Source organism: Heliangelus exortis, chromosome 13, assembly GCF_036169615.1.
Source record: "Heliangelus exortis chromosome 13, bHelExo1.hap1, whole genome shotgun sequence".
NCBI lineage: Eukaryota > Metazoa > Chordata > Aves > Apodiformes > Trochilidae > Heliangelus > Heliangelus exortis.
The window spans coordinates 16,607,383-16,624,287 of NC_092434.1; the positions used below are offsets into that span (position 1 = coordinate 16,607,383).

A 16,905-nucleotide genomic window follows, 5' to 3' on the forward strand; every position below is an offset into this window, starting at 1 on the left:
GCTCCGCCCTCCGAGCGATCCGATTGGCCCCCAGGGGGAGCCGCGGGGGCCGCTGGGAGGTGTAGTCCGGAGGTGGCCGCGCTATGGCCACCAAGCGGCGCGGGGCGGCGGCGGCGCCGGGGAAGAAGCGCGGGAAGCGGGAGGAGCGCGCCCAGCTCTGCGCTGCTCTGAGGGACCCGGAGCTGCGGGAGCGGGCGGCGGAGGCCTGGGGCCGGGGGGAGCCCCTCCGATACGGTACGGAACCCACCGACACCCCCGGTCCGGCCTAGCGCCGCGGCGAACCTCCCCCCCCCCCCCTCCCTTCTCACCGGCCGCTTTTACCTCGTAGAGACGGCGGCGACGGTGGTGCTGGAGCTGGAGCCGGTTCCGTTCCGGCACGGCCTCATCCCCGGGTTCCTGGCGGAGCCGGGATTTGCGGAGCCGCTACGCGATGAGCTGCAGGGGCTCGGGTTCCGCGGGCGCCGCAATGATCTCCTCTCGCTGCGGCAGGTGGGGCCAGGCAGAACCGGGAGAGCCCAGCCCGGCCCCGCCGTCCCCTCCTAACTCCCCGTCCCGTCCTAACCCCCCGTCCCCTCCTAAAACTCCCCGTCCCCTCCTAACACCCCCCGTCCCCTCCTAACACCCCCCGTCCCCTCCTAACACCCCCCGTCCCCTCCTAACCCCCGGTCCCGTCCTAACTCCCCGTCCCGTCCTAACTCCCCGTCCCGTCCTAACCCCCCGGTCCCCTCCTAACCCCCCGGTCCCCTCCTAACCCCCCGGTCCCCTCCTAACCCCCCGGTCCCCTCCTAACCCCCCGGTCCCCTCCTAACCCCCCGGTCCCCTCCTAACCCCCCGGTCCCCTCCTAACCCCCCGGTCCCCTCCTAACCCCCCGGTCCCCTCCTAACCCCCCGTCCCCTCCTAACCCCCCGTCCCCTCCTAACCCCCCGGTCCCCTCTTCTCTTCCATGGGCCGCCGCAGTCCCAGGAGCTGGGGGGAAGCCCGGAGCCCCACATCGCCGCGCTGAGGTAAAGAACTCCCGCTCAGGGAAGGGGAAGAGCCCCGGGGGTTCTGTCCCGCTGGCACCGGGCTGAAACCGGCCCCGGGGAGCTGAACCCGTGTGGGTCGGAGCCCCGAGATCCCTCCCCGGGTTTCCTCATTCCACCTTCCTGTGTCTGTCGGTTCTGAAATGGTCAGGGTTCCCCCTGCTGCCTTTCCTCTGGTTTCCCTGCCAGCTTCTCTGTGGGGCTGTAGGAGCTCGGTGTCTCTGGCAGGAAGAGCACCCTGAGCTGCTGAAATATTTGGAAGGAAACAATCCTAGAATCCTAGAATGGGCTGGGTTGGAAGGGACCTCAGAGCTCATCAAGTCCAACCCTTGCTCCACTCCCCCCGTGGTTCCCAGCCCATGGCACTGAGTGCCACATCCAGGCTCTTTTGAAATATCTCCAGGGATGGAGAATCCACCCCTTCCCTGGGCAGCCCATTCCAATGGCTGATCACCCTCTCCAGCAAGAAATTCTTTCTAATGTCCAACCTAAACCTCCCCTGGCACAACTTGAGACCTCTTGTGCCCTCTTGTCTTGCTGAGAGTTGCCTGGGAAAAGAGCCCAACCCCCCCCTGGCTCCAACCTCCTTTCAGGGAGTTGGAGAGAGTGATGAGGTCTCCCCTGAGCCTCCTCTTCTCCAGCCTCAACACCCCCAGCTCCCTCAGGGGCTCAGGCTGCAGGGGTAGGTTTTACACCATGGGAGGATGCTTACCTTGTGCTTCTCCTCTCAGGCAGGCTCTGAGTGAAGAATTCCGAGTGTGGCTTTCTGCTGTGACCCAGATTGAGCTGGAGCCAACTATTGACATCTCCTGCTCTAAATATGAATATACTGGTCAGTCTCTCAGTGATCCTTTCCCCAGAGTTCCTGTGGGTGCATAGGAAACTGCACCTCCATGGAATATCCCTGTTACATCCCACACCACCACCCCTCTCTAGTTCCAGAAGGTCCAGAAACATTAGCAGCAAATTAAAGTCTTGGAAAACAGAGTCCCACTTATGGAAAAACTGTTGCTGGAGGCACCTTGGGGATGGTTTTTGCTGGGCCTGGTGGTGTTGCAAGCCCCCCCATCCCCTTTCAGAGATGTTTGGCTGGTGTTTTCCTGCCTGCTTCCAGGCAGAAGGGTGATGTTTCAGTTTCTAAATGCCACTGTTGAGTGGGTGAAACATCACCTTGGCAAGTTTGGTTTCCAGCTGTTCCTGCCCTTTCAGCCACCCACAACCACTGCAGGGACAGGGAAATGTTCAGTGCTGCCAACACTGCTTTTAAAGCCTTTGTGCCATGAATTGCTAGCCCAACATTTCTGCTCCAAGGGCTTCTCTTCCCCTCTTTCAGCACCAAAGGACAGCTCTGTATTTAAAAGCTGGAATCATTATCCAGCTCTGCCCAGTGACAAGTTACAACTGCCTCTGCTTTCAGTGTGGGCTGAACCCCCCCTTGTGCAGCCCCATCTTCCAAATCTGGTGGTGCTGACAGGTGAAAAGGCAGTTCCTGGAAAGGGCAAGCAATTTCTTGTTGTGTTCTTGGGAGGACAAAGCTTTTGGGAAGCAGGCTTCGGGATGAATCAGGAAAGGTGTCATTGCAGATGTCCTGCTGTGCCACGACGATGAGCTGGAGGGCAGGAGAGTGGCTTTCATCCTCTACCTTGTCCCACCCTGGGAGAAAAGTGATGGGGGAACTCTGGACCTGTACAGCACAGATGGTGAGTGCTCAGAGCTCAGCCTCTAAAAAGAGAGCTAAAAAAAAAGGTGCTGTTGAGGTGCCAGGGTGATGAACAATTTCCCCCTTTTCCAGGGAAGCTGATGTAAAATTTTGCTTGTAAAATTTGCACCTTAGATCATAGAATGGGCTGGGTTGGAAGGGACCTCAGAGCTCATCAAGTCCAACCCTTGCTCCACTCCCCCCGTGGTTCCCAGCCCATGGCACTGAGTGCCACATCCAGGCTCTTTTGAAATATCTCCAGGGATGGAGAATCCACCCCTTCCCTGGGCAGCCCATTCCAATGGCTGAGCACCCTCTCCAGCAAGAAATTCTTTCTAATGTCCAACCTAAACCTCCCCTGGCACAACTTGAGACCTCTTGTGCCCTCTTGTCTTGCTGAGAGTTGCCTGGGAAAAGAGCCCAACCCCCCCCTGGCTCCAACCTCCTTTCAGGGAGTTGGAGAGAGTGATGAGGTCTCCCCTGAGCCTCCTCTTCTCCAGCCTCAACACCCCCAGCTCCCTCAGCCCTTCCTCACAGGACTTGTGCTGGATCCCTTCCCAGCCTCCTTGCTCTTCTCTGGACCTGCTCCAGCACCTCAATCTCCTTCCTGAGCTGAGGGGCCCAGAACTGGACACAGGACTCAAGCTGTGGCCTCCCCAGGGCTGAGCACAGGGGCAGAATCCCTTCCCTGGACCTGCTGGCCACGCTGTTCCTGAGCCAGCCCAGGATGCCATTGGCCTTCTTGGCCACCTGGGCACACTGCTGGCTCCTCTTCAGCTTCCTGGCAATCCAGACTCCCAGGTCCCTTTCTGCCACTCTGTGCCCAGCCTGGAGCTCCCCATGGGGTTGTTGTGGCCAAAGTGCAGGACCCGGCACTTGGAATGTTGAACCTCATCCCCTTGGGATCAGCCCAACTCTCCAGTCTGTCCAGGTCCCTCTGCAGAGCCCTCCTGCCTTCCAGATGATCCAGATCTTGGGCTGTAGCTGGCTTTGCAGACAGGGCTAACCAGTGACAGCAGAGGAAGAAGAGGAGGTCATGAGGAGAGGAATCCTTTTTTTCCTGGGTTTTTTTTTTTTTCCAAGGGACAAGAATGGAGGCAGGATGGAAGCAGTGCCAGTAACTGTGCTCAGAACTCTAAAAGGGATGGATGTAACTTCCCATCCCTCATCATCCCTAACACCCAGGTGTCTTGCCAGTGGCAAGGGCAGGAAATCAGGGAGAAATGGCAGTTTCTAGGGAGTTCCAATGCATATTTTAACCAGAGTCTGTTTTTTCCCCTCCTCAGAACACTCCCAGCCCCAGCAAGTAGTGAAATCATTAGTGCCTTCGTGGAACACACTCGTTTTCTTTGAAGTGTCTCCAGTCTCTTTCCACCAGGCAAGGAGCTGTCTCTTGTTCATTTTTGGATTCTCATTGTGGTTAAATCTCTGTAATAACTCTGTGTGTCATTACTGGCTTGACTGGGAGGGAGAAAGGGAAGAAGTGGGATAGAGTGGCTGCTTCTGGAAGTGATGTTAAAGGCTTCACCTCAAGGGGGACAAGAACTGACAAAGGAAACACTGATCTGGTTAAGGAGCACCTTGGGGCCCTTCCTTGGAAGATTCCTGGGAATCTAGGAACTTAATGACTGATGTTCTGTGGAGCTGACACAAAGATCTGCCTGAAATCTGAAATTCCTGCACACTTCAGAGTGCCAGGGACAGGAACAAACAGGGCCAAAGAGCAGGAGGCTGGAGAAGATCAGTGGTGTAGATTGGACATGCCCTCCCCAAGACTCCTCATATTCTTATGTCATTTATGCCTTTCAGTTAATTAACAGAAGCATCTACTCAATCACTGCCCTAATTGTTTTCAGGCAGTAATTTAATCTAGTCATAAAAATCCAGGCTTCACTTAACCTTGTGACTACCTCCTACTGACCTAAAAACCCAGCACAAAGTCTTTCTGTGCTGTTCAGAACTGCTCTGCAGTCTCTGGCTTGCAGTCAGCCCTCAGAGGATGGCTCTGTCATCACACTGCTCTTACACCACTGCACCCCAGCATATGGAATTCTTTAATTTAGCCCAGTTTCCCAGTTAAATCTTGATTTCCTGAAATTGTGCCAAGGTAAAGAGTGGCCACCACTGTCTGAACACCACAGGGTTCCACAGACCAGGTTAAAAGCCAGGATAAAGGGGAATGCCCTGGGTCTGATAGAGAGGTAGACAAAAAGCCAAAGGTATCAGGCAAATTCCCTTCGTGGTGATTTGGTTTACAGCAATTTTTAAAGTAAAAGACAAAAAAAGTCAACCTGTGCACTCTGCTGTGGCCCAGGGATGCTCAGTGTTTTCTCAGTTTCCAGATCAAGCTCTGAGAGCTCCTGGTTGCAGCCCAGGGGAGCTGGTTCTTCAGCAAAACAAACACTAGAAAAGCAAAATGCAGTTATTTAAAATAACAGAATGACTCCAAGCTCTCAGAGAGAGAAAATGAGAGCTTGGAGTAGAAGTTTGGATTGGGATTCTGGAAACCTCCAATGGATTTGAGCATCAACATTTGCTTCAGTCCTTTCCCTGCAAGCCAGGAGTAATCCAGACCCTCTGGAGGCAGTCTGGCTCCTGTGCTGATGTGTGTGGTGCCCATGATGGGTGCTCCTGATGTGTCTGGAGTCCCCCTGATGTGTCTGGAGTCCCCAAGATGGGTGCTCCTGGCGTGTCTGGAGTCCCCCTGATGTGTGTGGTGCCCATGATGGGTGCTCCTGCTGTGTCTGGAGTCCCCATGATGTCTCTGGAGTCCCCATGATGTGTTTGGTGCCCATGATGGGTGCTCCTGGTGTGTCTGGAGTCCCCAAGATGTGTGTGGTGCCCAAGATGGGTGCTCCTGATGTCTCTGGAGTCCCCCTGATGTGTGTGGTGCCCATGATGGGTGCTCCTGATGTCTCTGGAGTTCCCATGATGGGTGTGGTGCCTATGATGGGTGCTCCTGATGTGTCTGGAGCCCATGATGGGTGCTCCTGATGTGTCTGGAGCCCATGATGGGTGCTCCTGATGTCTCTGGAGCCCATGATGGGTGCTCCTGATGTCTCTGGAGCCCATGATGGGTGCTCCTGATGTCTCTGGAGCCCATGATGGGTGCTCCTGATGTGTCTGGAGCCCATGATGGGTGCTCCTGATGTCTCTGGAGTCCCCATGATGTCTCTGGAGTCCCCATGATGTGTTTGGTGCCCATGATGGGTGCTCCTGATGTCTCTGGAGTCCCCATGATGTCTCTGGAGTCCCCATGATGTGTTTGGTGCCCATGATGGGTGCTCCTGGTGTGTCTGGAGTCCCCAAGATGTGTGTGGTGCCCATGATGGGTGCTCCTGATGTCTCTGGAGTGCCCCTGATGTGTTTGGTGCCCAAGATGGGTGCTCCTGATGTGTTTGGTGCCCATGATGGGTGCTCCTGCTGTGTGGTTCCCATGATGGGTGCTCCTGGTGTGTCTGGAGTCCCCCTGATGTGTCTGGAGTCCCCAAGATGGGTGCTCCTGATGTCTCTGGAGTCCCCCTGATGTGTGTGGTGCCCATGATGGGTGCTCCTGATGTCTCTGGAGCCCATAATGGGTGCTCCTGGTGTGTCTGGAGTCCTCCTGATGTGTCTGGAGTCCCCATGATGTGTCTGGAGTCCCCATGATGTGTCTGGAGTCCCCATGATGTGTCTGGAGTCCCCAAGATGGGTGCTCCTGATGTCTCTGGAGTCCCCCTGATGTGTGTGGTGCCCATGATGGGTGCTCCTGATGTCTCTGGAGCCCATGATGGGTGCTCCTGGTGTGTCTGGAGTCCTCCTGATGTGTCTGGAGTCCTCCTGATGTGTCTGGAGTCCCCATGATGTGTGTGGTGCCCATGATGGGTGCTCCTGATGTGTCTGGAGTGCCCCTGATGTGTTTGGTGCCCAAGATGGGTGCTCCTGACGTGTCTGGAGTCCCCAAGATGTGTGTGGTGCCCATGATGGGTGCTCCTGATGTGTTTGGTGCCCAAGATGGGTGCTCCTGATGTCTCTGGAGTGCCCCTGATGTGCAGCTCCACGTTGTTGCAGGTGTCTGAAGTTCTGTCTGAGGAGAAATCCCGTCTGTCTGTCAGTGGCTGGTTTCATGGCCCACCCATAGCCAGACCTGCACCCCAGGGTGAAGCTGCCTTGCCCAGGGCCCCACACATCCCCCATGATGTGAGTAAAGAGCCTCTGCCTGCTTACCTGCATTTCTGTAGCTTTCATGGCCCTGGGATGCCACCTGTGAGGGGAGGCACTGATGCCTGGGGGTGCTTCCATCTTTAACTTTTCCTATTCTCTTTTTTTTTTTTTTTCTTTTTTTCCCTGCCTTTAAATGTGTAGCTGGTTTTACTTTTGCAATTTCAGCATTCACACAGATTTCACACACATTTCCCTTCCAGCATGAGATCTTGTATGAATGGGTCAACTTACTTTATTTGGACATGGACTCCCAAGCTCAAATCCAGGAGGAATTTGAGGAGCGATCAGAAATTCTCCTGAAAGATTTTCTGAAGGTGAGCCCAGTGGTTCAGTCTGAGGAGGTCTGGCAGACACCACGTGTCACCTAGACTGGGAAAGACCTTGCCTTTACCTGCATCCTCCAAAACACCACCTAGTTTCACCCTCTCAAGGGATGGAGATGACCTCAGAGGTCCTTTCCAGCCTCAGCCACTCTGATTCTCTAGCTGGGTCTCCTTTGCCTGCCTGTACACTGCTGCCTGGGGACTCTCCAAAAATCAAACACTGCTCCAACATTCTTATTTCCTCCAAGAAGCAAAGCAGAAGGATGGAAACACATCCTTCCTGCTCCCTAGCCCTGTGGTGACCACACTGTCCTTCCCTGACAGCTTAGCACTCGGTGGACTTGACCTGAGTGTGAAACACATCATAAGTCACAGCTTTGCCTCACCTGAGGGGCTGATTTACCCCTGGTTTCACTGGATATCTGTGTCCCAGTGAAATTCTTTCTCACCTAGCAGACAACCAAGTGCCATCTTGGTCACTGGCTTGCAAAGTGACCCATGTTGCCCACCCAGGCTGTGCCCCTCAACTCAGTAGTCCCTGGGAGCCTCAGACAAGTCAGAGAAAAGGGGAACCAGAGCTGAGAGCAGATGGTAGCTGCTTCCAGCACACACACGAGGCCTGGGAGCTGAATGTTCAAGCACTACCTTTCTCTCCTAGAAAGAGAAATACCAGCTCCTGTGTGAAGCTCTGGAGAACAAAGACATCAAGTGGAGCAGCAAGGGCCCTGCCAATAAAAGGTGGGGAGTGGGAGTGTCCTGCACCTCCTGAGCAGACCCAGCAGGAGCTGCCAGGAGCCTGCACTGCTTGGTGCTGCCCCTCTGGACATGGTCCCTGTTGTCTTTCCCCTGCTGTCTTTTAGATTCTATGAGACAGCAGAGGAGGAGAGCCTCCCTCATGTCCTGAAGCAATTCCTGCAGTTCCTACGCTCTGAGGCTTTGTTTTTGCTGCTCTCCAACTTCACTGGCCTCAAGCTGCACTTCCTGGCTCCCTCTGATGAAGATGAAGATGCTGGGGAAGGGAGGGGAGCAGAGGCTGCTGGCCAGGAGGAGGCTGAACACGATGCTGCCAGCAGTCCCCAGCAGGCAGAGCAGCAGCCTGACAGTGTCCCTGAAGCACAGGACAGCAAGGCACAGAATGGTGAGTGGAGCAGCACCAGTGTGAGGGGACTTGAGCAGAATCCTGACTCTAAGGGTCTTGGCAGTAGGAATTCTAATGTTTTTTTATGGAATTAGGATTTGAAGTTGTGATGCAGACAGCAAGAGGCACCAGCACAAACGTGGGACTTGGAGCACGTCAGATTTGGTATCCAAAAGAACTGGAATTTTGGGATAAAATAATTAACCAACTTGAAGCTGCCACTGTCAACAGACTTTTAAGTCTTTAGGGTGGGACTTAATGAGTTAAAGCATGGGTTAGAAGTGGGGAGTCTTAATTAATTGACCAATAATCCTGTCAATAGTTACTCTCCTGCTTCATATGCAGTAGATTCTTGTATGAAACCAAATCTGAAGGAAGATAACAGATCAGAAGATAATTAGAATTGGAAAACCAGTACATAAACCTAGGAATTAACCTTTCAGAAAGCTCTGCCAGCCCAAATAACCACTGTTTTCCTGATTTCCACAGCTGCTCACTTTGCCTCTTCTGTCTGCCATAACCCTGCTGCATGGTTTTAATTAAATTCACACATGAGGAAGGCATAGTTTGGGGCTGCATGGACAGAAAACTGAGCTAGACCCATGAGAAAAAAGCTTCCCCAAATTCTGACATACCTCCTGGGAGGGCAAGTCCAGAGCTCAGAGCAACACCCTTCTCCACTGAAGGAAGGACCTGGTAGTTTCAGAGAGGCTCTTGAAGTTTGGGGTGCTCCTGTAAAATCTGGGTGATAAAAAAGAAAACAGCCAAAACAAACCAAGGAGGAAATGGTTAAACCAAATCATTATTTTCTCTGGTTTAGGTGCTCCTGTGTGTGCAGGGGAGCTGAGGCACTGGTCCCACGGGCACTACACTCTGGTCCATGACACTCAAGCAACAGAATTTGCTCTTGACCTGCTCTTCTTCTGTGGCTGTGAGGGTGAGCACACAAAACACAGAGGCACCAGGCTCTCCTCACAAGGGCTGCACAAACGAAGGGCTTGGGAACTCTCAGCAGTGCTCCCACAGCTGAAATCTCCCTGCTTTCTCCTACACAGAAAGGCTGTGTGGACTTGATCCTAGAAGAAGCTGGGGTTTCAGTAGTCCTTGGAAGGAGTAATCCCCAAAGATTTGGGAATGTGGCTTTGACTTTCCTGGCTGGAGCCAGGAGGTGGCGCCTGGGGCTGCCTCTCCCAGACCTTTTGCTCAGCAGTGGCTCTGCTGGCTGTGCTGGGGAGCCAGGGGGCCAAAATAGAATCATAGAATCATAGAATTGGCTGGGTTGGAAGGGACCTCAGAGATCACCAAGTCCAACCCTTGATCCACTACCACTGCAGTTACTAGACCATGGCACTGAGTGCCACATCCAGTCTCTTTTTAAATGTCTCTAGGGATGGAGAATCCACCATCTCACCGGGCAGTCCATTCCATTGCCTGATCACCCTCTCCAGCAAGAAATTCTTTCTAATGTCCAACCTAAACCTCCCCTGGCACAACTTGAGACCTCTTGTGCCCTCTTGTCTTGCTGAGAGTTGCCTGGGAAAAGAGCCCAACCCCCCCCTGGCTCCAACCTCCTTTCAGGGAGTTGGAGAGAGTGATGAGGTCTCCCCTGAGCCTCCTCTTCTCCAGCCTCAACACCCCCAGCTCCCTCAGCCCTTCCTCACAGCACTTGTGCTGGATCCCTTCACAGCCTCCTTGCTCTTCTCTGGACCTGCTCCAGCACCTCAAGCTCCTTCCTGAGCTGAGGGGCCCAGAACTGGACACAGGACTCAAGCTGTGGCCTCCCCAGGGCTGAGCACAGGGGCAGAATCCCTTCCCTGGACCTGCTGGCCACGCTGTTCCTGAGCCAGCCCAGGATGCCATTGGCCTTCTTGGCCACCTGGGCACACTGCTGGCTCCTCTTCAGCTTCCTGGCAATCCAGACTCCCAGCTCCCTTTCTGCCACTCTGTGCCCAGCCTGGAGCTCCCCATGGGGTTGTTGTGGCCAAAGTGCAGGACCCGGCACTTGGAATGTTGAACCTCATCCCGTTATACCTCCTGGAAGTGTTGATTTCACCTCTTTTCACATCAGAATTCCCACCTCCTCCAACTCCCAGAGCCCAGAGTCTTCCAAGAGTTATTTAAGGCATGTCTGGGCAGTTTAGGTTGATTGCTAATGAGATAACACTGGAAACAAAAATCTAAACAGAAGAGTTTTGGACCAACAAACAGCCCAGAATGCACAACCAAACCCCCCTGGCACGTGCCAGTAATTAAACTGAAAGCCTTTTGGGTGTCTGCTGAGGCAAAACTGCTCCAAATGTGAGCCAGAGAGCCAAGTGGCCCATCTGGGGTCCTAAACTGGGGAACATTTTGCTGCAAGTTGTTTCTGATTTGAAAAAAAAAAAAAAAACCCAGCCTGGCAGGAGGCAACCTGGGGAGAGGGAGGTGAAAAACCAGCATCTCCTGGAAGGCTGGAGCCTGGACAGTGCTGAACTTTCTAAGAATCTTTTTTTGTTGTTGTTTTTTTTTTTTTTTTTTCCCCTTCTAAGACTGGGATCCAGAATATGGTGGCTTTACTTCCTACATTGCTAAAGGTGAAGATGAAGAGGTAAGGACCTCAGCCAGAAGCTGCAAATTAGAGAAAATGGTTCAGGGGGAAGAGGCATAATGAGATTTTGTCAGAACCCTGAGGGTATTCAGCATCAGCCTGGAGTTTTCCTGCCTGAATGCCCACCCGTGGGGGAGGGATGGTGTCTCCCCCCCAAAGGCAAAAACTCAGGAAGCCTCTGAGGGGCACAAGGCTGCAGCACAGGTGACACTTTTCCAGGGAAGTGCAGTTCACTCGTGTCCCCTTCAGTACTGAAGCTCAGAATCCCTTGCTGGCTAAAGGCTTCTAAAGGGGAATTAAAGTAAAAAAAAGTAAAAGGAAAAAAGTGAAAAAAGTAAAAGCTTCTAAAGGGGAATTAAAGTAAAAAAGAAGTAAAAAAGTAAAAAAAAAGTAAAAGCTTCTAAAGGGGCATTGAAGTAAAAAAGAGTAAAAGTAAAGTGGAAAAAAGTAGAAAAAAGTAAAAGCTTCTAAAGGGGAAGTAAAAAAAAAAGTAAAAAAGTAAAAAAAAGTATAAGCTTCTAAAGGGGAATTAAAGTAAAAAAGAAGTAAAGTGAAAAAAAGTAAAAAAAAAAGTAAAAGCTTCTAAAGGGGAATTAAAGAAAAAAAGTAAAAAGAAGTAAAAGCTTCTAAAGGGGAATTAAAGTAAAAAAGAAGTAAAAGTAAAAAAGTGGAAAAAAAAAGTAAAAAGAAGTAAAAGCTTCTAAAGGGGAATTAAAGTAAAAAAAGAGTAAAAGTAAAAAAGTGGAAAAAAGTAGAAAAAAGTAAAAGCTTCTAAAGGAATTAAAGTAAAAAAGTGAAAAAAAGTAAAAGCTTCTAAAGGGGAATTAAAGTAAAAAAGTGAAAAAAAGTAAAAAAAAGTAAAAGCTTCTAAAGGGGAACTAAAGTAAAAAAAAAAGTAAAAGTAAAAACGTGAAAAAATGTAAAAGCTTCTAAAGGGGAATTAAAGTAAAAAAGAAGTAAAAAAGTGAAAAAAAGTAAAAAAAAAGTAAAAGCTTCTAAAGGGGAATTAAAGAAAAAAAGTAAAAAGAAGTAAAAGCTTCTAAAGGGGAATTAAAGTAAAAAAGTGAAAAAAGTAAAGAAAAGTAAAAGCTTCTAAAGGGGAACTAAAGTAAAAAAAAAGTAAAAGTAAAAAAGTAAAAAAAAGTAAAAGCTTCTAAAGGGGAATTAAAGTAAAAAAAGAGTAAAAGTAAAAAAGTGGAAAAAAGTAGAAAAAAGTAAAAGCTTCTAAAGGAATTAAAGTAAAAAAGTGAAAAAAAGTAAAAAAAAGTAAAAGCTTCTAAAGGGGAATTAAAGTAAAAACAGTGTTGGATAGAACAACAACAACAACAAATTTGGAAGAATTTTGTTTCTACCTTAAAAATGGTATCAAAGCAGACTTTGTGACATTGATTGCCTCCCCCCTTCTGTTCCTCCCAGCTGCTGACAGTGACTCCAGAGGACAACTGCTTGGCCTTGGTTTATAGAGACAAAGAAACACTGAAGTTTGTGAAATACATCAACCATCGGAGCCTGGCGTGCCTGAAGAGGCCCAACAGGACAGGATTTTGGGATTTTTCCTTTGTCTATTATGAGTGAGAGGGCAGAGTGTGGCCAGGATAGTGGTGGGGGGTAGGGGAAAGGTCCTCTCCAGGCATGGAGCCACGAGTGGGGCTGTTTCCAGCTTCCTCACAGTGTGTGTGTGAGCTGCAGCCAGCTCAGTGGGGTCCAGGTGACTTTAATTAGCTGTACAAATGGAAATTCTGCCTCCTCCCAAGTCCTTTACAGCTCACACCCTCAACTGCTTTTAATGCTACCTGGAAGGGGTCACTGTCACACAACTGTCAGCTTTCCAGGTGTTTTTTTCATGGCAGTGCACAGTGGGATGGGTGTCTAAGCTGTCAGGGTGAACATTGCAGCTGTACATTGCCACAAGGTAATGACTGATCTTATTAAATTAAAAAAAAAAAAAAGGAAATGGGTCAGTTAAATGCTTCAAAGTCAGGTTGGGCAAGTTTTGTTACAAAATGCCTGAGACGTTTTCTGGAGCTTAACTTCATTCACTGTAGAGGCAGAAATAAAGGAGCTGCCATGGGAAATATGAGGTTTTTCCAGCTGCACAACTCTCTGGAGTTGGGAAGGAAGAGACAGAAAGGCTACAAAGCTGCTGGCATCAAGAAAACCCTGGCACTGTAACAAGAAGCAGGACTTCATTATGCTAAATGCTGCACAGAAAGACCCAGATTCAGCCCTTTTCCAAAGAATTTACAAGCTAAATACACAAGAAGAGCTCCTGCATCCTTCTCATGTGGGTCTGTGGCTGGCTCTGTGCTTCAGCTGGGAAATGGTTGTGGCTGCAGCCCCAGAAGGGGAGGTGGGAGGTCACTCACCTCTCCCTGGTTTGTTATCCATGGCAGGAGGGTCCCCCACAGCCTGGTCTTACACTGGGTTAGTTTTGTCCTGGGCTCTGCTGGGATCCACTGTGGCTGGAGATCAGCTCCCATTTTTCCAGGGGATTCACCTGTAGAATCATAGAATCATAGAATCCTAGGGGTTGGAAGGGACCTGGAAAGATCATCTAGTCCAACCCCCCCTGCCAGAGCAGGGCCCCCTAGAGTACATCCCCTAGGAATGTGTCCAGGTGGGTTTTGAATGTCTCCAGTGAAGGAGACTCCACAACCCCCCTGGGCAGCCTGTTCCAGGGCTCTGTCACCCTTACAGTAAAAAAATTTTTTCTGATATTCAACTTGAACCTCCTATGCTCCAATTTACACCCATTACCCCTTGTCCTATCACTGGTCACCACTGAGAAAAGCCTAACTCCATCTCCCTGACACTCACCCCTTACATATTTGAAAACATTGATGAGGTCACCCCTCAGTCTCCTTTTCTCCAAACTAAAGAGACCCAGCTCCCTCAGCCTTTCCTCATAAGGGAGATGCTCCACTCCCTTAATCATCTTAGTAGCTCCTGTGGTGAGCAGAAAGGAGAGGGGCAGGGGTCTTGGGGCAGTGCTTTCTCCTGGCACACAGTTCCAGCCCTGCTGGTTCCTGCAGGAGGCAGCTGGGCTGCAGAGCATCCTGGGGGGGGGGCTCAGCCCCAGCCTGCACCTGCTTGTCTGAAACAGCTTTTTTTGGCAATTAAGAGCCCCAGGTGCAGGTTCAGTGCAGGCTGTGGAGCTCAGGAGGGAGAGCACATGTTACTCCTGCCTCTCCCAGGCTTGGAGAAGTCATCTTTGGACTAGAGCCTGCTGCTGAATGAAGCCCAGAGCAGCAGCAAGTTCCAAGCAGGGCCACATGTGGTGCCACAGGAGTGCAGCAGCACCAGGACCTCCTTCAGGGAAGGATTCATGGAGGTGCAGGAACCTTCAGCTGCAAGCCCAGCACACACCCTTTGGAAAAGGAACCTCTGAGGAACAAAACTGCTACATCTAAAAGGTGCCTCAGCCCCTGCTGATCCCAGAGCAAGGGGAGAACAGAACCAGCCAGAGCCTGATGCTCCGGCCTCCGGTGTCGGTTCCGTCCCGGACGCTGAGCTGAGCTCTGCTGGGCAGGGAGAACACCTGGAATGGGGCTGTTCTGAACATCTGGTGCCAGATCTACACGTCCTGTTCACGTTCTGACTGGTGTCCCTAAGCTGAGACTTCCTGCCTTGGGTCTGATCTTCCTTTGCTGCTGTTTTTGCACTGCTTAAAAAGACAAAACCCTAGAAACCAATCCTGATTCCCTTCTCTGTACATCAGTGGCCAGCAGGTCCAGGGAAGGGATTCTGCCCCTGTGCTCAGCCCTGGGGAGGCCACAGCTTGAGTCCTGTGTCCAGTTCTGGGCCCCTCAGCTCAGGAAGGAGCTTGAGGTGCTGGAGCAGGTCCAGAGAAGAGCAAGGAGGCTGGGAAGGGATCCAGCACAAGTCCTGTGAGGAAGGGCTGAGGGAGCTGGGGGTGTTGAGGCTGGAGAAGAGGAGGCTCAGGGGAGACCTCATCACTCTCTCCAACTCCCTGAAAGGAGGTTGGAGCCAGGGGGGGGTTGGGCAGATATCAGTGGGACAAGAGGGCATGGACTAAAGAATTCTTTCCTAATATCTAACCTAAACCTCCCCTGGCAGAGCTTCAGCTCTGCCAGGGGAGGTTTAGGTTGGATATTAGGAAAAAATTCTTTGCAGAGAGGGTGCTCAGGCATTGGAATGGGCTGCCCAGGGAAGGGGTGGATTCTCCATCCCTGGAGATATTTCAAAAGAGCCTGGATGTGGCACTCAGTGCCATGGGCTGGGAACCACGGGGGGAGTGGAGCAAGGGTTGGACTTGATGAGCTCTGAGGTCCCTTCCAACCCAGCCCATTCTATGATTCTGTCATTCTGTGAATGGTTTCTGAGGCACTCTGCTGCCTTTCTGGGCAACAGCCATTCTTGGTGAGAAACAACTTCTTGTTCTGAGCTGCTCCACTAGACAGAGACAGGTAATGGAGGTTTCCAAGAAACAAAAAAAAAAAAAAAAGAAAAATTGTTTGGGTTGTTTTGAACAAAGGTGAGAGACACCCCAGCTGTTTACTAGACACAGTTGGGAGTAAACAAATAGTAAAATAAAGTTACTTATTCTACTGTCGTGCTGAGTTGTGCTTGGTAGAGCTTGGAAGAGGCACCCAGAAGGCTGGGTGGGGGGAGAAGCTGCTTTTTAATAACAAACAATACACTAGAGGGCACAGCAGCCTCTGCTTGAGCAAGCAGCTGCTCACACACCCACAGAACCACCCTTCTGCTTCCAGTGACTGAAGTGAAGTCAGCTGAGCAGCCAAATTTGCAGGTAGCATCCAAAGGTTTAAAAATCAGCTCCCTTACCCCTCCTGCTGAGTCCCCAGTGGCAAAGGCAGCCCCACATGTGACTGGCACTGCAGGGACAGGGCAAGGCTCAGCTGGCCAAAACCTCAAGTGACAGGAGCTCCAAGGGCTGTCATCAGCCAGACTGCCCCAATAATGAGACTTCTCTCTAGAAAAGCTCTTGCTGGACACAAACCTGTGTTTACAAGGAGGTGTAGCTGCTTGCAAAGCTCTCTGATCATTATGGAGAGGAACACAACAGAGGTCCCCACACCATGAGGAAGCAGGGCAATACAGGAAAAAGATCAGTAACTCTACACTTAAATGAACAGAGTTATGGAGTGTGAGCAACAGGGAAAGGAAACTTCTTACCAGACAAGGTGGCCTCAAGCAGATTTCAATCAGCTCAGCTGCACCAGGAGAGTTTCCCCCAGCTCCAAAGCCTGGCAGCTGAGGAAGGGCACTGGGCAGCTTGAACTGAGTTCTGAAATGCTTCACAAGAGATCTTTTTTGGGGTTTGGTGGTTATCAGTTTGCCAAGTAGCTGAAAACAGGAAGAATTCAATATGGAGCAAGATAAAGCAGTTGAGCTGCAGGCCAGACTGAAGAAATGGGTTCAGCAGTCATAAATTGGGTATTCTGTGAATTAGCACAAAGTAAGATAAGCAGCAGTCCCTGGACTTGGAGAAACAGGGGCTAAAAACCAGATGACCTGTTGTCAAGCATCAGTTCCAATTATTTGGGATTTTTTTTTTAAAGTCCAAACTACAACTTGAATTTGCAGACTGAAAAAATCACTGTTCCACAGATCCCTCTTGGGCAGGCACTGATCCAGCAAAGAAACAGAGGGGATGCTGCAAAATGGCTCACTGGGCCTTGCCCTGCCAGAAGGGACTTTTTGCCACTGCTCTCTTGGTGCAGGCTCAGCTTCCACCAGCTGGATGCTGCACACCAGCCCAAGGCTGCTTTATTTCAACAGGCATCTGCAAAGCTGGTATCACTTCAGCTTGCAGGAACTGGATTTTGTATTTGGCTAAGATAAAGGCTGTTTTTTCCAGGAAAATAAATGACACGTTTGTTTTCAGAAACCTGGCCAGGAGAAATCAGCTTTATCAGATGCCTGGACTGTGACCAAAGGACTGACCTCA

General features: G+C 50.9%; 1 protein-coding gene across 2 annotated transcripts; it reads left to right on the forward strand.

Moving 5' to 3' along the window:
- Positions 1-58: 58 nt before the first annotated feature.
- OGFOD1 (2-oxoglutarate and iron dependent oxygenase domain containing 1) lies at positions 59-13,236 on the forward strand. Of its 2 annotated transcripts, none has more exons than XM_071757039.1 (13): positions 59-234; positions 329-489; positions 959-1,005; positions 1,755-1,855; positions 2,607-2,723; positions 4,009-4,100; positions 6,773-6,901; positions 7,126-7,239; positions 7,907-7,986; positions 8,109-8,386; positions 9,207-9,323; positions 10,915-10,973; positions 12,390-13,236. In XM_071757039.1, the coding sequence occupies exons 1-13, from the start codon at positions 84-86 to the stop codon at positions 12,546-12,548; spliced, it is 1,605 nt and encodes a 534-aa protein (XP_071613140.1). In that variant the 5' UTR covers positions 59-83; the 3' UTR covers positions 12,549-13,236. The 2 variants fall into 2 exon arrangements, with proteins under 2 accessions (XP_071613140.1, XP_071613141.1); XM_071757040.1 differs by having other exon boundaries at positions 59-224; positions 322-489.
- Positions 13,237-16,905: the final 3,669 nt, after the last annotated feature.